This window comes from Centropristis striata, chromosome 24, assembly GCF_030273125.1.
Source record: "Centropristis striata isolate RG_2023a ecotype Rhode Island chromosome 24, C.striata_1.0, whole genome shotgun sequence".
Taxonomy (NCBI): domain Eukaryota; kingdom Metazoa; phylum Chordata; class Actinopteri; order Perciformes; family Serranidae; genus Centropristis; species Centropristis striata.
In genome coordinates, this window is record NC_081540.1 from 5,159,126 (window position 1) to 5,179,148 (window position 20,023).

At 36.5% G+C, this 20,023-nt stretch overlaps 2 protein-coding genes across 2 annotated transcripts; one reads left to right on the forward strand and one right to left on the reverse strand.

The window, feature by feature from the left end:
- Positions 1 to 5,252: 5,252 nt before the first annotated feature.
- LOC131962746 (L-threonine 3-dehydrogenase, mitochondrial-like) lies at positions 5,253 to 12,222 on the forward strand. The gene is made up of 10 exons (XM_059327799.1): positions 5,253 to 5,302; positions 7,099 to 7,280; positions 7,388 to 7,430; positions 7,516 to 7,586; positions 8,236 to 8,385; positions 8,496 to 8,668; positions 8,764 to 8,854; positions 9,658 to 9,750; positions 9,841 to 10,017; positions 10,719 to 12,222. The coding sequence occupies exons 2-10, from the start codon at positions 7,106 to 7,108 to the stop codon at positions 10,856 to 10,858; spliced, it is 1,113 nt and encodes a 370-aa protein (XP_059183782.1). The 5' UTR covers positions 5,253 to 5,302; positions 7,099 to 7,105; the 3' UTR covers positions 10,859 to 12,222.
- A 204-nt stretch (positions 12,223 to 12,426) lies between these two features.
- c24h8orf74 (chromosome 24 C8orf74 homolog) lies at positions 12,427 to 17,343 on the reverse strand. The gene is made up of 5 exons (XM_059327800.1): positions 17,266 to 17,343; positions 16,211 to 16,394; positions 15,025 to 15,242; positions 14,792 to 14,947; positions 12,427 to 12,917 (listed from the first exon to the last, which is right to left on the reverse strand). The coding sequence occupies exons 1-5, from the start codon at positions 17,311 to 17,313 to the stop codon at positions 12,729 to 12,731; spliced, it is 795 nt and encodes a 264-aa protein (XP_059183783.1). The 5' UTR covers positions 17,314 to 17,343; the 3' UTR covers positions 12,427 to 12,728.
- Positions 17,344 to 20,023: the final 2,680 nt, after the last annotated feature.

Sequence of the window (20,023 nt, forward strand, 5' to 3'; positions counted from 1 at the left end):
TTAAATCAAACTATTATCTTAATCTAATTACTGTGTATTTGTGTGCATGCATGAAGACATAATGGCTGGAAATATTTATTTATTTTCTTTATAATTTCACTTGAAAAGATCTTATTGAAGTGCAAAAATTAATTTGTAAAGTGTTTAATTCCAACAGGCATTAACCATGCAGTTATTTCATATAGACTACTTGTTTATTGAATGACTAGAAAACATCTAAAACAACTTTATCGTGATGTATATCAAAATATAAAATTACCTATATCAGGAAACCAGATCCAATTAAGTCTTGTGACAAGTATTTAATGCTGTGCTGAAATAATTCCTGCGTGGCTAAACAAGGAGGAGGCGAAATGCAAAGACAGCGTCTAATTAATAGAGATGCTTTACATCTGAGAGGCTTTTATTTTGCTAACTGTCAGCGCTGTTTTCATATTTCAGCCAACTGAGTGTTTCGAGAAAGTCTCTATTAATTTTATAATTAACTGCACATTGAATACATTAAAATGCTGCTTACATGTTCATGCATAAATAATAATATTATAATAAGATGCATGATCATACTAGTAAATTCTACTGTGAATACTTTTGTTGCATGTTGCCAGACGTTTACTTGTAAGGGAGTATTTCTACACTGTGGTATTGCAATTTTTTACACATAAAAAATGCTCAATACTTCTTTCAACACTGCCAATTAATTACAAGGGAGAATATTTAAAGGGTGCAACAGTAACATGCACTGTAATACTATTCATAAATCTACCATAGCTCCCAAAATGTACTAAAAATATGCTCTTTTCCACTAAAATACATTCTAGGGAAGCAAATAATTTACTGTAAGCTGTATTCTTTTCCATTTATTGTGTTATTTTGAACGTAGAGTCCTGAATTTCAACCCGGAGGTAAGTAATTACATTCATTTCTGCGTGTATAAACAATATTTTTTTCCACATTAAACAAAGAATATCTTCTTTCTCGTGTGGAGAGCCGAGTCCGCCACAGCAATAAAAAAAAAGCCTCCTATTATTTCAAACATGTACACAAGGCAACAATGAGCAAAAACAAGCCTGGAAATTGTGTATACTACATCTTCAGATGTTTGGCAGGGCTCCAAAATGGCAAAAACAACAAAGGCTATTTCAGCAAATGAACAATAAGACATGCATCATCTATTGTGGCCCACTCTGCAGGGCTGGAAGCTAATCCACAAGAAGAATTGGTTCATATCCAAAAGCTTTCAGTGTGGAGGTAGACTGGGCTCCTGTAACGGATGAATCCTGCCTTGTTTATTATTAAACAAACACTATTTTGGCGTTTTTGTGTACACTTTTAAGTCTATCATCCAGTAACAAAGAATCAAGCAAGTCCAGACAAGAAAAATGTTAAAATTCTGCAGAATACACATGCAAATTACATAATTTGCTTTAAATTTCACTCAGTGGGTTACATCTCATGTTTCACATAATTTCCTTATTTGGTGAACCAGACAGCTGTTGCACATGATAGAAAATAAAAATAAATGAAAGTGGTGCACAAAAAGGGATAAAATTTGATTTTAGCTTTTGCAGAGCCAGCAGGCAGAGCAACAAAGACAAGCCTCTTGATGTTTTGGATTTCTTGGTATCTAGCGCCATCTGGTGGTCACATTAAGGAGTGTCAAGTTAATTCTAGGTCATCGTTGTAGATTTTAATTTCAGTTACAGGAACATACCTGTGTTAAAGTAGTAGTGATCCTGATCCTTCATTAAAAACTGCACTTTTTATCCTTTTTTTCCTGCCATGTTGCTCTTAACATTTCACATGTAAGGCCCCTTTGATTTTCTTGCTTTGTCATATATTCCACTGACAAAAACTGATAATCGAGGATGAATAAAAGGCTTTTTCTGTGCAAAAATGCTAATGAATTTGGATAGTATCCTGGAGTGTGCTCTCACCACTGGGGGACCTGCAGGACTACATGAACTTGTCAGATCTGCGCTTCGCTGGGTATGCATGCACAGATGTTTGCATTTCTCTGAGAGTGTGTGTATGTGTGTGCTTACACACTTGTCCACCATTCAGTCAGCGGTGCAAGACACAGATTAATCTTCTTGCGTGCAACAGAGAATAAATCACTTGTACATAATTAGCAGGGGCAAGGTTATGACTGACACTGAATTTCATCTTAATTACAGGAGGGAAATTTGTTACATTAATTTTATGGGGTTTGCATGAACACACATCTTAACTATGTTAATCACACTTGTCATTGTTCGAGGAAATGCTCACAACAACTGGACGATCCGCTAATTTATTCTTATGGGAGTTTCTGATTTTGATAATAAGCATGGATTGCTTGGCATAATATCTGAGTATTGATATTGTGTTGGACAGCATGCATGTGCAGGGGCAGTTTTAAAGGGGATACCTCCGATAGATCATATAAAGAACAAGGTAAAGTGTAAAGTTAACAATATTTGCATGTATCACATCCATGATTTATGCATCCCTATCCCTTTGAACACAAAAGTCAGCCTACAGTTTTCTTGTTATTAGAGCTAATAACTCATTACAGCACATCTTAAGACCCAAACAACAATGAGGGAACTGTCACAAGCAGCTGTGACACCTTCAGCACAGGTTAATTCAACGATGCAAATTATAAACAACCAATAAATCCAAATTATTCAAAGCCTCGGCGGGCTGACAGCAGCAACAACACAACAACTTCAGCATAGAACATAATATCAGCATCAAACACAGCAGGGAGTTAAAACCAGTGGTGGAATGTAACTAGGTACTTTTACTGTAATTATAGTGTAACTTTATACTTCTACTCCACTACATTTAGAGATAAATGTACTCCACTACATTTAGTTGTCAGCTTTAGTTACTTTTCAGCTTGAGATTTAGAAGGAAAACTCTGATATATTTAAAGTGATTAGACATAAAATGACTATACAGAGACAAAAAAACAACCCAAAAAGATATTAAAAGAAGAAAAAAATCCACAAAACTACCAAAAATATGCAAAATGTCAATACAGGGATATAAAACAACTAGGAAGAGATATACATTATTTGAAAAATATGCACAAATATATCAATATATACATTAAATGACTTCAAAGAGGCACAAAAACAGCTACAAGTAGACATAAATTACTAAAAAAAAACTTTTACTTGATCTTTACTTGAGTATTTGAATTTTATGTAGTTTATACTTATATTCCACTACATTTTGTGGCAAATATTGTACTTTTTATTTCACTACATTTTGCTGAGAGCTTAAGTTATTTTTCAAGGTTTAACATAAAAACATGATCAATTTAAAGTAATTATACATTTTGTATTGCTTTAAAATGCTGCTTACATAAATGCATCAACATAAACAATGTAATAATATATTAAGAATATATATAATATGCTGAGTGGGACCATTCTGCATAAGTAGTACTCTTACTTTTGATACTTTAAACATATTGATGCTGATACTTTAGTACTTTTACCTGTAGTGGATTACACAGTGTGGTATCAGTACTTTTACTTCAGTATAGAGTCTTAATACTTTTTCCACCACTGGTTAAAACCATACAGTCTATGGTTAAAACACAGAGAGCCACAGAAGATATATATGGGAACAAAAACAGAGAAATAAGGTGTATCTGACTCACGTTTTTGCCGCCGAAGTTCATCCTCCTCTCCTTAAATATACGAAGTTTCTATGTCCTTTTCCTTATCTCCCACTTCACACTTGTTGTTGTTATTCTTATTTAGTTTGTTGTCCGTCAAAAATCCTCTTTTTATGGCTGCTAGCCAAAACGTTGTTGTTAGTTTTTAGCTTGTAACCAACATTAGCACCATTAACTCTTCCGTTATTGTTATTTATTTGTTATTTAACAATGATAAACATCCATTTTTGGGGAAAGAAAGTCCTCCGGCTGGTTTTCACAAGTCACTGAGGAGAGTTTATCTTCACAGGGACTTAAACTTAAAGTTTCCCGGTGTTGTGACCCACGACACGACCCCGTCAAAACACTAAAACTTCTTAATTAACCTCACCTGCGTTCGCTCAGGTAGACTTCTGTCAGGGTGCAATGTCGTCTTTCCGCCACATGGTTGGCGACGTTCACTATCAGTTACAACCCGGGGGGGCGCTGTTTCACTCTTTTTTATTATTATTATTTAGATTATACATAAAAGAAGAAATTGAAGGTAAACAACAGGATAATCATATATCAATGTTACAAAAATATATAATAAAGACATGAAATGAGAATATTGAGCAGTATTGTATAAAATGAATAAATAAATGGATTTTATTTTTTTTTAAACAGGACTACATATGTTTAATACACTGAGTGATATAAGTAGATGATTACGTTTTTGGAGGGAAAAGGCAGGAAGTTAATGAGTGAATTAATCCACTACATTTTGCAAATATTGTACTTATTACCCCACTACATTTAGCTGCCAGCTTTAGTCATTTTTCAGGTCAAGATTTAACATAAAAAATGATCAACTTAAAGTGATGAGACTTTTTTTTTTATTAAATTCTATTAGACCTCATAATAGTATATTTAGTAGTTAAAATTACCCTACCTTAAAACACTACTTAGTGTTTACATAAATGCATCAATACTAACTAGACATTTTCCATGGTTTTCTTGATAATGATAATTTTGGTTATTATCAAGAAAACCATGGAAAATGTGTAGATATCAGCTCTTAAATTAAACTCCTATGACCAATTTTTGTTGTTATCATTATATTTTCCCAAATACATGTACCTTTAGTTGTGCCAGACATTAAAATGAACAGGAAATTGAAGAATACAATGGTCTAATATTTTTTTCCATGACTGTAAATACCTTTTCCACCACTTTATAAGATATGCTGTACAGTAAGATGTAAATTATTTATTAATTTTGTCATGACAAATTGCAGTGCATTGCATAATTCCATTAATATTGTGTTTATGTTCTATATTTTTGTCAGCTGCAACACAGGAAGTCAGTGTCTTCACCCATTTCTTCAGTTGCAGCGTTTGCGCAAACCGGATTTTATTGTGAAAGTCTTAACAGGAAGTTGCTGTTTTGATTTGGGCAGGCTCCGGAGCCAAGCCTCTCGAGTCGTCAGCCAATCAGAGCTGAGCCTCTCGAGTGGTCAACCAATCAGAGACGAGCCTGTCGGGATGTCAGCCAATCAGAGCGTGCCGAGCCTCCTCCACAGCCATGCGACTACTTTCATGTTTCATAACAAATAGACAGTGGCCGGGAGAAGGATTTCCAAACCGTCTTTTCACTGATCCAATTCACGTTAAAGTAAGAAATAAATGCCATTTTCTACATTCTATTTAACCAGCTCTGTAACAAACTGCCTGGCTAAGGTTTAACTGGCGCAGATAAAGCATTAAAGCCCGCCAAAGTTCACGTAGTTACCGTTATCTAACGTTCAGCAGCAGATGATGTTACGTTAATCTATTAAACAGATTATTACACCTTATTTACTACTAATATAAAGTAGGTTGCATTAGTTTAACACCCAGTTAGGTAAAGTAACATACGGCTAGTGTGCCACGTTTGTGTTTGACACATAAAGTCTATGATTTGAACACAAGTGTTGTTAAGGTGAAATGTCACGCCAGACTTCTATTAAAAAACAGCCACTATAAGTTGTTTTCTTGTTTTTAAAGGTGTATAACTCGTAAAATAGGGACATAACGCATTATTAATAATCATTTGAGTACTGTTTTCAATTCGGCATCCACACTGTACAATATACAGTCATGGAAATTATTAGACCCTTGTTTTCTTCAATTTCTTGTTCATTTTAATGCCTGGTACAACTAAAGGTACCTTTGTTTGGACAAATATAATAGCTGATGAGAGTTTAATTTAAGAGCTGATATCTAGCCATTTTCCATAGTTTTCTTGATTTTGGTTATTATCAAGAAAACCATGGAAAATGTCTAGTTATCAGCTCTTAAATTAAACTCTTGGAAATGGAAAGTAACTAAGTACAGTTACTCAAGTACTTTACGACAATTTTTACTTTACTTTAGTATTTCCATTTTATGTAACTTTATACTTCTACTCCACTACTTTATGAGGTACATATTGTACTTTTGTACACACTATATTTAGCTTTATCTGAGTGAGGCCATTCTGCATAACAAATACTTATACTTTTGATACTTTAAGTAGATTTTGATGCTGATACTCTTGTACTTTTACTTAAGTAAGGTAGTTTTCAATGTAGGACTTTTGCTTGAAGTGGAGTAATTTCACAGTGTGGTATTAGTGCTTTTACTTAAGGGATCTGAATACTTTTAGCACAACTGCAGTACCAACTTTCCATATTTTCTCATTGAAAATATCATGAATAATTGCGGTCATGCCGGAAGTTACTCACTTAGAATATAATAATAAGGCCTTGATCTTAACTTTTGCATACTACATACATACACTACAACATGTATCTATTGCAGGGCTTCTGTGTTGTTACATTTCATTATTTTGTAACAGATTAAGGTTAGCATTTTGGATTTGGCCACATTAACCTGATTGCCAAAATAAGCTTAAGGGTGGTCTGGGATGTATATGTAGTAGTCTATATTTAGAGCAAGTCAGCTGCAGGCTGTAAGAAGATAATCTGAGATAGGTGTTGTTGGCATTAGGCAAGACTTGATTCACATATAGTGGATTTCTTTACTTTGACTGTCCTAACTATGAAAATAAAACATGTGTCTTTAAACTTCTCTAGATTAAAAAGTAAGGCTGATTAAAGACTAAGATGAAATATGAGAGAATTATCTGAACAGAGAGGAACAAAAATATATTATCACACATTAAATGCAGAATAAATCACAGTCTTAATACATGATATAACAGACATTTATTAAATTAGAAAAGCACACACTGTTCTGTACAGCAGGGTAGCAGCTAGAATTACACCTCTAAGCTCAGCGACCTACATTTCCCTCAACAACACGTGTTTAGTGATAGTAATGTGCCTTAATTGTTGTGCAGTGCACCATGGTAATGGGTGCACTCACTAGTTCAGACAATGACACCTGCCACCTGCCACTGCTGCTGTTAATGCACGCGTCTGTTTACAGGAGGTGCATGATGCTGCTGATGCAGTTGCTGAGGGGTGCAGTGAAGCATGCTGGGAGCCTTCCACGGTGCCGCGTTGAGAGACTGAACTCAGCAGTACGAGGCATCAGCTCGTCTTCACAGCAGTTATCAGCTCACCCTCCATCCTGCACCGACACTGAACACCCCAAAGTCCTCATCACTGGTCTGTTTTTGTTCACTCATTTGTTTTTCAGCAGTTTTTTTCCCTCTCTCTATCACGTTTGAGTAAATATCAAGCCCCAATGACACTTGATCTTTTCATCCTTGCAGGAGGGCTTGGACAGCTCGGAGTAGGGCTCGCAAAGTTGCTGAGGTAAGCAGTCTGTTGTTACAGAGTGTTGCTTATTGATCCATTTTGGTTTCAGTCCAACAGAACTGACGTGTTGTTTCACCCTCAGGAGACGGTTTGGAAAGAATAACGTCATCCTGTCTGACATTAGGAAACCCCCCAACCATGTCTATCACAATGGTGTGTATTTATATATATATACATAACCTGCTTTGTGCAATGTAATATAAATTATTTGCTGTTTCAGATTTTGTTGTTAGGCCTTGTTCAAGTGACTTTGTTAATGTCAGGGTAAAAGCTTTCTATTAGGCAGTTAATTCTCATTCGGGCCAGACGAACTTAATGCTGCAATCAAATCACAATCAAAATAAATAAAACATCTGCTCAGGAAACATCGACACCCACAGCAAACTCATGTTTTTATGGCAAGACTCTGAGGTTCACAAGCATCTACAAAGGACCTACATTAAATAACACAGCACCATAAGCGAAGATATGTGGTTTATAAAGTGTCTTACTCAACTTTGAACCTTCAAATAACGTACAAAAGCCAAAATTGTGTGCACAGGTGCAAAGAATATTAGTGTGAACCTCAGCCAAGGGTATAAAGTTGTTGTGCATTCGTTTAGCTATGGGAAACATATTCAATTGTTTCTTTTAGGATCTTAAAAAGCTCTTAAAAAGCATTACATTTGATTTCTGAATAGATAAAAACATTGCTGTGACACCAGGTGTGTTAGATGAATCTCATCTGAGTTTCTGAGATGGAGGTTGACTCTTTGGTTCAAACTGTCCACAGACAACATGTTAACCTTTGAGTCCTCCACAGGTCCCTTCATCTTCTCAGACATCCTGGACTATAAGAACCTCAGGGAGATTGTGGTGAACAACAACATCAGCTGGCTGGTTCACTACTCGGCGGTTCTGTCCGCTGTGGGAGAGACTAACGTTGCTCTGGCCAAAGAGGTCAACATCACAGGTACGTCACATTCATTCCTGTCAGATTTAACTGTGAAACTACTGAAGATAAGACACTGATGCAGATTGTGCATTTAGAGACATCTGAACACAGCCTCTCTCTCCTTGTAGGTCTCCATAACATATTAGACATAGCAACCGAACATGGTCTGCGTGTGTTTGTCCCCAGCACCATCGGTGCCTTCGGTCCGTCCTCGCCCAGGGACCCCGCCCCTGAGCTCTGTGTGCAGAGACCACGCACCATCTACGGCGTCTCCAAGGTCCACGCCGAGCTGATGGGTGAGGTGAGACACATACACACACACATTCAGACTTTTTGCTTCAGCGTTTTACCACAAACTCCGTTTTTTTAAGCTTTGCCTCCCTCTCCTTTCTCCAGTACTACCACCACAGGTATGGGCTGGATTTCCGCTGTCTCAGGTATCCAGGCATCGTCTCAGCTGACTCCCAGCCTGGAGGAGGAACCACAGGTAAGCTCGTTTATAAAGCAGCTGATGGCTTCGTTTAGCACAGACAGAGCTCCCTAATTAATTAATTATATCTTGTTTGTTTAACCCATTTAAGCTGCATTTCTACCATTAAAACCGGGGGCGCTGTTGCGTTATTCTACCATTAAAGCCGGGAAAGCTGATACGTCGTTTTGTAGTATTTGTAGTTTTTTTCCACCTATTTTCGGTCTCTTGGCCAATGAAATGCATCAGAATACATGTGGGAGTGTCGCAATGCAACATGGGACTTTTCCAGAACTTTGAAATCATGGCGGAAGACGACTATAGCGGAGGGAGCTCAGATATAACAGCTATAAGCTCTCAAATACTTTTTGAATTTCATTTCTATCTGCTACAGAGGCTGAAAAATGTATTATTTAGTAGGAAGCTTTGACGCTTCTGTTGAATTTCCAGAAAAACTTCAGGTTTTAGGGGCTTATTTTAAAATCGGCCAGAGGTTTTACAGGCATTTTTTCCAGGCGTTTTAGGCCTAAATGGGTTAAAAGTCTCCTCAAAGTGGCTTCCTGCCTGGAAAACTCACTGTGATGACCAGGAATTTACTGTGTCTGACTTAAATAGTTTACACAGATTAAACCAAGGCTGTACCGAATATATTTTTAAAATTCAAATCTTCTATTGAGGTTTTGAAATGAAGCTTCAAATGCCCTCGCCCAAAAATTAAATAAAACCCTCAAACAAAATCCCATCACTGTGCAGGAACAGCAGAATAAATAGCCATGCATGATGTCTTTGGTCTTAATCTTGACCTATGTTTCCATTCCCAGACTATGCTGTCCAGATCTTCCATGCAGCCGTGAAGTCCGGCTGTTTTGAGTGCTACCTGCGCAGCGACACACGTCTTCCTATGATGTACATTGGTAATGTCACATCTTTCACTAGAATCTCTTTTCTCTTCTCTGTTTCCTTCCTCTCCTCCTCACTCATTACTTCGCCCTCTGTCTGTGCAGACGACTGTCTCAGGGCGACTCTGGAGGTCCTGGAGGCTCCTGCTGAGTCTCTGTCCAGCCGCACCTACAACATCCACGCCATGAGCTTCACGCCACACGACCTCATCCAGGAGATCCACAAAGTCCTGCCTGACCTCAAGGTTACCTACAGCGTGGATCCTGTCAGACAGGCGATAGGTGAGACCGTCTGCACAACGAATGGAGAGATGAGTCGTATGATGATATTTAACCCTGTGGAGTTTGGGGCTATTTTGATGGGTTTTGACTCTTTTTCATTCTGCCTGTACAAACGACTTAAAAAAATGTTTATCATTCCATGCTGGTATCATTTTTTTCAGCACAACCTCACCAGATTATTATTTTGTCATTCTGACTTCCTGGATCAACATTTTGAACACAAAAAACACACACACAAAAAAAAACCACACACACAAAAAAACATAAAACACATAAAAATACACAAAAAATGAAAAAAAAAATGAAAAACACAAAAAATACACAAAATCAAATAAATAAAAAGTACAAACACAAAAATTTACAAAAACACATAAAAAACATGATAAAAACACACAAAAATCACACAATAAACATAGAAAGATTGCATTAAAAATGCTGAACTCACACTGCAAAATTCAATAAAACTTCTGCAAAAACTTCAGTAATATGTTACACTTGGTTGAGGTGGTTTTTTACCTTTGCTGAAAGAGTTGACACGCTAAATGGAAAATGGAAACTTCTGGAAAAGCCAAAACTTTAGAGCGAAGCTGACAGCAGGGCTCCATGCTGCTTTGTTTTTACGTTGCAACATCATGAGGTGTCGTGCTCCGGTGCTTTCCTGGACTCCAGACGGTTAATAATCTCTCTTCTGTCTCTTTCAGCGGACGGCTGGCCCATGGCGTTAGAGGACAGCGCGGCGAGGCGGGACTGGGGCTGGAAGCACGAGTACGACCTGTCAGAGATGGTGCAGAGCATGCTGACTCACATCAGTACAGGAAACCAGCTCGCACGAGCAAACTGAGCCTTTAAAGCATTTGTGTCGCAACTGTGTTGAAAGCTTTATTTGAAAATATGTGACAATGAGAATTTAAGTTATTGTTATGTCCTTACACATATCTTAAGAATACGACGGCATGTTAGGGCCAAAAAATATGCAGCATGAAGAGGGGGATAATACTATGATAAAACTTAAAACCAAAAAGATAAAATTCATAAATGTATAAGGAAAACAATCTGATATTCTCAGAGATTCAAATGGTAAATGAATGAGCAAAAACAAGGGTTTTTTTCAGATAAGATAAGTTAGAACTTTATCTATCCCGAAGGAAATTCTGGTTCCAGATTGCTCCATTAAATTCTTGTGAATTTGTGACTTGATTCTTAGATAAAATCCTTGTTTTTCTCCTAAAAATAAGAATCTATCTTGGAGTTTTCCCAGGATATTACCCCCTTCTCCCTGCTCTTTTTCTCACCTACAATGGCCGTAATATGCCGTTATCTATCTCATATAAGCTCCTAAATTATTAAATACAAAAACCAGACAGGGGGATTAGAATTTAGACCCTACTGCAAATTTAAATGAATGTACCTCAGATATGAACTTCCATATCAGAGGCAAAAAAACATTCCAGACCTCTCAATATCATAATATTTCTGATCAGATTTTGCACCATCTCCTCATCCGTCCATCTCATCTCTCTCTGTTCTTCTGGAGAACCTGCTGGATCCCGTCTCTGAGTTACTGAGCTTGTTTTAGAGCAGCGTGGTCTCTCTGAATGTACTGTACGTATGTATTTATGTCATGTTGTATCTGTGAGTATGCAGATGATGATATATGCAGCTGTCATCTGTCGCAGCTGAACGCTCGCCTTAGGGGACACTAGTGCCGTCCTCGAAACCAGTTGGCTTTAAACTGAGCTGCACTCCAACTGGTCACTAATATGTACTGTAAGCAGCAACACTGGAAGGCTTTACCTCGGCTACTGTTACCGTAGAAACTGTCACCCAGCTGCAGGGAGTTACAGGTAGCTGTAGGCCTTAAAGTGATGCTAACTAAAGAAGAAGAGCTTAAAAAGCTTCATACTTTGCACTAAATGAGGTGCTTTTGATATTTTTTTGTCTATTTAGATTATTTTTATGGTTGCTTTGTGTTTAGTCTCAGTTCTGAAAATTCATGAATGTTGAATCGATGAATGCATCAGCAGTTATTTGCATTTATTGAGGGAAAAATAGAGCTCTTTAGTTTTGTAGCAGTACTGTAATGCCTTAGATGTGTGCAGGAGAAGTGCAACTTTTTTTTTTTTTTAAATATTGATGTTATTTATTGTTTGCAGCTTCGACTCAAAAGGACTACTTTATAAAAAAATAAATACTTGAATGAAACCAGCTCTGATGACTTTTCCTTTGTAAACAATCACACAATGAGTCTATTCACATCATATTTGATCATTAATATGACAATAAATGTTTTCAAAATCACCAATTTTCCAAGGTAACAGGAAGGCCTTTGGTTCTATTTGAGAGGCTTAAATTCACTTTATAGAAAATGAAAATAATTAGAAACAAGGCTGAAGAAAGGGGCGATGTAACTCATTTTAAATCTTTATTTTCTCATTTATTTTTGTATTAAATAACCTATTTTCTGCTGTTTACCTTCTGCCATTAATATAACATGACCATATTTCAATTTGAGTATTATAATTAATTTTTGTTGAGTTTATTTTGTTTTGTTTTTTTCCTTTTTGTCTCTTAAGGTTGAAAATCATTCACAGATGATGGGATATTATCCAATATTGGAAAATGAAATATATCACATATTACAAGAGTTAAAACTTGAGATTAAATAATATAATAAGCCTTCCTCACAGTGTTTCCAGGCTCTCTGAGTCCTGTTAGTGCAGCTTGGTCTTTGCTGCTGCGTCTCCTCTGTGGGGCCGTCTGTGGAGGCGTCCGCTGGCCGGCGCTGCCTGCTGCAGTCTGAGCTGCTGGATGTCTCGGAGCAGAGACGCCTCCTGGTCCAGACTCTCCAGGATCTGGTCCTCTGTAGACCTCACTGCTGCACGGACACACTGCACCAGAGCCTGCAGAGGAGGGACGGTACACAACAAGGAGGTCAGAAGGATTTCCATAATCCAAAGAAGAAGCCATTACATTTTGAAGCAGCTCTGACTCACAGGGCAGAAACATGGATTCATTTCACTTCTATTAACGCTGCAAATATTTACGCTGCGTTCATGTGCTGTCTTCATAATCAGAAAAATCCCCATCATGTTTAAACCTCTGAAGTCCAGGAGATTTTGGTTCAAATTTGTCAACTTGCTATGCATTAGTTTCTGTCTCTGTTTAGCATCTTTCAGTCTGTCCTTACATCACATGCATGGCTCCTTTTTCTCCACACAAACTTGGCTATCGGTCAGATTTTTAATTTTATTTTAATTAACAAAGTATAAAGCTGCCAGGAACCCAAAATACAAACAAAAGGCACAGGTGTCTTTGGAAATGTACCTTTTTTTTTTTTTTTTACCATTTATACACACAAAAACAGCAGAAAAATAAAACTACAAAACAGTCTATTTTCATGTAATTTAAAAATAGTAATAATTTTCATTCTAGAAAGAAAATTCACATTTAAAAAATGATCTAGAAACATAAATGTCACACTGTGAAAGCTCCTATGATTGAACTTTAACTGGCTTTCTCAGCTTGTCTACATATCATATATAAATAAAGTTATTACTGTACATAAAACATGTGTATTTTCAATAAATAAATGGACTCCAGAGGGTTAAAGGCTCACCTGATCTGTTTCCTTTGCTCTTTGTTACAATATTAATGCTTTATTTGTATAGCACCTTTCATACATGAAATGCAGCAACATTCTTTTCATTGAACGGACATAGAATTTAAGTAAAAATACAGATCATAAAAACTGCAGCACAGCAACTTATGAAGTCTTTTTTTTTTTTTTTTTTGCTCAGAAGTCACTGACAATGAGTGTTACTGTCCCGGTGAAAACAAATTAACTGACTGGTCTTGTCTAATCGAAATTAATTCCACAATAATTCACCTCGGAGAGTCTTTCCACGTACTAGACTAACTTGGTGAAGTCACAGTATAAAACTGTCTCTGACCCTCACAGCATAACACCAACTGCAAGTTAAACTTTATTTTACAATCATAATGAAATCATTATCATGTAAAAGTGTAAAACTTATACATAAAATGCATAAAAATGTCATAAAATCAGTATTCTCACCTAGGCCTGTCACAATAACACATTTTTTAGGACGATATATTTTCCCAGAAACTATCACGATAAACAATAGTATCATTGTATCGATGTTGTTTTAGTTTTATAACAATATTTGAGCATAATAAGTACATCACTTTCCACAGCAATGGATTTTTAAATCTGGAGAATATTAAAGATTGGAATTGAAATGTGGAAAAGAAATACTAAAAAATCCTAGATAAACAAAACTACATCCAAAACAAATAAAATAGACTTTTAGGCTGTTAACAAAACATTGCAATGAGATAATCATTATGTATTATATTATATTTTTATTAATGAAATAACATATACACAGCTGGAATGGCTGGATGGGAAGTGAAGGAGTTTCTTTGGATATTCTATTGCCTGTCAAACATTTGCAGCATTCCTTTAAACACAACACAAAAAAAGCACAAAAATTCAACATATTGAGTCCAGAAAAAAACTATTGTGTCCATTTTTATATGTCGAACGATAAGTCAATATAGTAATTATCGTGACAGGCCTTTTCTCACGTTGATGCAGGAAGCAGCACGTTATTTAAAGCAATAAAGGTACAAATAAAAATAACATACGACTCTGGAAATGGCAGCAGAGAAGCATTTGAACGCAGCATTGGCCTTGCTGGATGTCTTCTACTTCAATATATATTTTATTTCACTTCATCACACTTTATCTTACCTCCTTGTCCAGCTGCTCCTCCTCAGGAACATCCAGCTCCTGCAGAGTGACCCTTGACCCCGCTCTGAGACTCTGCAGCTTCTCCTCCTTCTGTCGCAGCAGAGAGCTGAGCTCAGCGTGATGCTGCTGCTGCTCCCACACCTTCAGGTCCGTGCCCTGCTGCACCACATGCACACTGGTCAGATCCTGCAGCTGTGTGGCTGCCGAACACTCGTTACAAAAGGCTTCATTACCTGAGAGAGAGGACGAGGTGTAGGCGGCAGCTGCACCTCCAGCTGCAGCTGAGAGGCGGATGTGATGGCAGCTCCTTCCAGCACCGCCTGGAAGAGCCTCCGCCGGCTGATGCAGGTGTCTGTGAGGAACTGGGTGAACTGGTGTCGTTGGACCGAGGTGAGGTTCGGCTCAGACACGGCGTCTCTCAGCGAAGACAACAGCCTGGGTGCATTGAGACCTGATGAAGACAGAAGCATGGAGAAGAGGTTTATTTAACTAAATCACAGCAAAATGAGATACAAAAATGTGCTCCAGTATCTGTATCAGACCTGAAAAAGTGGTATTGTGCCAGTCCTAGTGGAATATCTAGTGAGAGAACTGCATGGAATCAAAACAAACTAGTCGCTGTTTTGAAAAAGCTTGAATTGCAGCACACTTATCTACACTAGAAATTAGGGGTGTGCCATATCGTATCGTTCACGATAATATCGGTATATTTTTTTCATGGTTAAAAAAAATGCATATCGTGATACTGGCAACATTCCTACTTCTTGATGTAGTGTCATAAGGTTAACATTAGCTAACAATTAAAGTTGTTTTAATCACAAAAAGCTACTTACTCTCTGTCGTTAAACACATGCAGCTTTCAAAAATAAGAGCACAGTGTGATAACAGAATCCACCACAGAACTTACAAGAAGACTGTCAAAATAAGATGCCTTAAATAAAACATACAAGAACCTTTATTCTCCTTTACAAAATGTCATTAAAATATGCCCCCGGAACCCCTAAATGGTTAATTTTATTATTTTCTCATACATTTTTTTTTATTTATTTGGCAACTGTTGAGATTTGCACTTCACACTACATTTTAGATTTTTATTTATTTATACAGACTAAAAAAACACATATTTTCTATATCTTTTTAAGTATTTCGTAATATCGTCAAGAATATCGTTATCGCAAAAATAGCCTGAAATATCGTGATATTCTTTTAGGGCCATATTGCCCACCCCTACTAGAAATACACAAAACCCATGAATTGTTGTGTTGATAGGCTAAGTTTGAGTCATTTTGAGTGATTCACTCCCTTTGTGCCTCATTAAAACATTCTTAAAAGTCACAAACACATTTTTAACAAGTTCTATTAGCCCTGGAAACAAAAGAAACTGGTTTTGTTTTGCAGATGACTGCTGTTTGCTCTCACCGTCCAGCTGTGGGAAGATGTTTTTGGCGATCACAGCTGCCCGGACCACGTTAGACCAGGGGAAGCCACGGGCCGCAGCAAACATGGCCACGTCGTACACAAACTCCTGATGGAAGCAGCGGCGTTCATCACAGAACTCAGACCACGAGAAGTGACAGCTGAGCCTCTGCACGCCGGCCTCTCTCTGCACACACACAACAACACATTATTATTATTACTGATGCACTGGTGGATAGGAAGCATTTTAATCTATTTTTTATTAATCACACAAATGTTCTGCTTGTGTCTTTGGATTATGATTCACTCACATCACACATCTTGTTTTTGCAGATCACACTATTTAAATATATATAATTTATTATATTATTTTTGTATATAATGATTCGGCTTTATTTATTTGGACACTTCAGGGAAAGCAGTCTATCAATTATTTATTATTTAAGTTTATCTTGCCTTATACAGTCATCAGATTACACGATGATGACATGATATAATATTTTATTCTTAAACCTAGTGGAGCAGAGGGAACTGAGAAAGAATTATTAATTTCTTTAATTGAGTAAAAGTTGCAATATTACAGTGTGAAAGTCCTAATTTAACGACATTATACTGTTATGTGGTTTTACTTATACCGATTTGTAATCATTTTAATCATTTTAGTTTTTTTTATGTTAAATCTCTACCTGAAAAGTAACTCAAGCTGTCAGTTAAAAGTAGTGGAGTAAAAAGTACAATATTTACCTCTAACATGTAGTGAAGCAGAAGCATAAAGTTAAATAAATGGAAAAGTAACGTTACAGTACGTGAGTAAATTTACTTAGTTACATTCCACCACAGGTATTTTTTTTAAATCGACAGTTTTAGGGGCAAATAAGACGATTAAGGTGCAAAACACTTGTGTAAGCATGTGCTTTTTAATGAGTTAGATAACATTATCTCTCAATTAGACTTCATGTTTAGGTCTTAGTTGTAAAATTCCTAAGAGCACCGTAATAATACGACTTTCTCTGTGTTCATAAACAATAATTAAAGGTTTTAATTCACTGTCTGCCTACCTGCAGTCTCACTATCTGCGTTATTTCACTTTCTGTCACTGAATCCATCCTCGATACGCGACAAAACTTCACTTTGTTTACATTGGAGACGGGCTACGTGCCCGCGTCGTCAATGTTGACGTGATGACGTTACACGCACGTACGTACATTATGACGTATGGCTGATGGAATGTTTACATAGCCAGCAAGATTATTTGTTGGAAAAAACGTTGTGTTTTTAGTTTTTCTGTCATATGAGACCACTAATTTAAAAGGAAATTAACGGTTTATATAAATTAAAATAATCCCCTAAATATTTTTCACATAGTTATTATCCTAATAAGTTCAGTTGACACCAGTTGCCTAAGAGGTTTAAGTACAATCTTGTGGACTTTACCTGATTGTTTCCATTTTATGTAACTTTAATCTTCGACAACTACATTTTGAGAGAAATATTGTGCTTTTTACTCCACTTCATTTAGATAAAAAGTAGCCCTACCTTAACAAATTAAAATGCTGCTTACATAAATGCATCAATAATAAACTTATACTATATTTAGAATATATAAAACATTGCGCACCTCAGACAGTTATTTTTATTGTTTGTGTAGACACTAACTGCTCTTCCGTGTAACTAGGTTTATCAACTACAGATGGCTCAGTCAGGGTTAATCCTCTTTAACATGAATCCCACTCCTCCTCCTCCTCCTCCTCCTCCTCCTGCTCCTCCTCCTTTCTTATGCATCTCTTCTCTTCCTTTGGTCCTCTTAAATTAATTAATTGATTAAAAAATTAGGGTAGTTGTTTGTTTTAATGTAATTAAGATAAAGGATTGAAGTTACGTCAAGGTAGCCATGTCAGCATTATACCATTTCCGGTAATGAATTAAAAAGTAAAAGCTTTATTCTTTGAATTAGCAAAGTAGGGGAAAAGAGTTTGAGTTTCCCACATTCATAATAATATTTTTTTTTATTTAGTTTGTTTATGTAGAACCTTTCAAGAGCAAAATTCAAAAAAAAAATTTTTAAATTAAAAGAAATAAAAACCTTACAACCTTAAAAGTCTACGGCCTACATTAAAAAAAAGACAACTTACAAACTAACTATTATGATAATGTTTCATTTTTAAATGAGAGGAGCTATAGCCTATATTACTTCATGGTTCTGTTAATTATCTTTTTTTCCCTAGTTAATATTTAATTGTTTTTTTTAAATATATATTTACATTGTCACGTTGGTAAAAAAAATCACAAATGAAATATATATGCCTACATTAGTATGCAGCATTATAATGTTCAGTTAAAATAACTGCATGTTTGTGTGAATCATTTTTCAATTTTGTAATTAATATTTTATTTATTTTTATACAAACATCATCACGTTGGTAAAGAAAAAATAGAGAAGAACATTTTTATTCAGTTATGTAATTCATATTTCATTGATTTGATTTCAGACTTCGATTTTTATTTGTTTTTATATAAACATTGTCACATTGGTAAAACTAATTATAAATTAAAATAAAAAAAGGGGAGGAAAAAAAACTGTCCACATTTGCAATGTACTTTTGATTATTATTCTTAATATTATGCCTTTAAATTAAGCAGTTTCGTTACAAACTGAGTGCTTTAATTTGAAAGTGTGCACCACCGTGCTTCCGCCCTCACAGACGCTGCCTTTACACGTGTCTGAACATGCGCCTCATATATCTCAGATGATCTGCGAGCTGAAGTGACGCTGACGGAGCTGCTGCTGCTGCTGCACCTCACTTCAACATCTACATCTTTTCATTCTGGATCTATAAGTTTCGATTCTTCCTGTTGGAATGCGGCCATAAAAGGTAAATAATCTCTATTTCTCCCCTCAAACTGCTGCTTAAAGAAACGACTTTAAACTCCTAAACACCTGACCCGGCCTTTAATCTGCAGAGGGGGCAAGGTATTTAAATGTGCTCTAATTTATTTTTGAGGAAAGGATGTGTGCTCATATAGGCTTTATAAACACACATTATATTGTTTTTAACACTATGTGTGTGTGTGTGTGTGTGTGTGTGTGTGAGCCAGTGGTGAGTCACACACACCTGCTTACTGGATGACAGACAGAGAAAATTAGGGATTGATCAGGTAGAAAGAAGAGGAAACTAAAGTAGAACACATATAGTCTCTTCTTCCTTTGTTTTGTTTTTTTGCCCTGCTGGCTGAACTAATTTGTCACTCTTTTTTTTACATTTTAAGGAGAATAAAGTGAGATCTGTCAGCAGTTACGTAATCTCAACAGTGATTATTCCCTTGATTTACTCATTAGCAGCAGCAGTTTTCCAGCTGCCTGATGCTTCACTTCATCCCTGACTACCTGTCTACCCACAATCCTCTGAAGCCCACCTCGGCCTCTCACTAAAGCTGTGAAACAGACACACAGATTGGTGAAATTAGGAGTTATATAAATCAGAACATCTCAAGGCTGTTTAAGTCCTGCTGTAATAATAGACTGCTGTGTAAACTGGCCTTGGCTTTCTGCAAAGAGTGCTTGAGCAGCTGCAGGAGACGTCACTCTATCATCACAAGAATCCATTGAAATACTTTCAATGTCATGCTTTGAAAGTTTTATTGTGTCATTTTGTAGATTTACTTTGAGACGAAACCTTCAGTTTTGCAGAAATAAAACCATAAACATTTTTAAAATAAACACCTCTTTAAAATAAATCCATGCATAATCCACTTTTCAGCATACAACTATGTGCTATACTTTGAAAAAAAAAAAGTTAATTATTGCAGCTACAGTTC

Excerpts from the sequence above, each read along its gene's own strand:
- LOC131962746 (XM_059327799.1), top strand. The coding sequence starts at position 7,106 with ATGATGCTGCTGATGCAGTTGCTGAGGGGTGCAGTGAAGCATGCTGGG. Across the intron at positions 7,281-7,387 it reads CCCCAAAGTCCTCATCACTG|GAGGGCTTGGACAGCTCGGA; the intron begins GTCTGTTTTTGT and ends TCATCCTTGCAG. Across the intron at positions 8,386-8,495 it reads CAAAGAGGTCAACATCACAG|GTCTCCATAACATATTAGAC; the intron begins GTACGTCACATT and ends CTCTCCTTGTAG.
- c24h8orf74 (XM_059327800.1), bottom strand. The coding sequence starts at position 17,313 with ATGGATTCAGTGACAGAAAGTGAAATAACGCAGATAGTGAGACTGCAG. Across the intron at positions 16,395-17,265 it reads CGCAGATAGTGAGACTGCAG|AGAGAGGCCGGCGTGCAGAG; the intron begins GTAGGCAGACAG and ends GTGTGTGTGCAG. Across the intron at positions 12,918-14,791 it reads AGGAGCAGCTGGACAAGGAG|GCTCTGGTGCAGTGTGTCCG; the intron begins GTAAGATAAAGT and ends CCTCCTCTGCAG.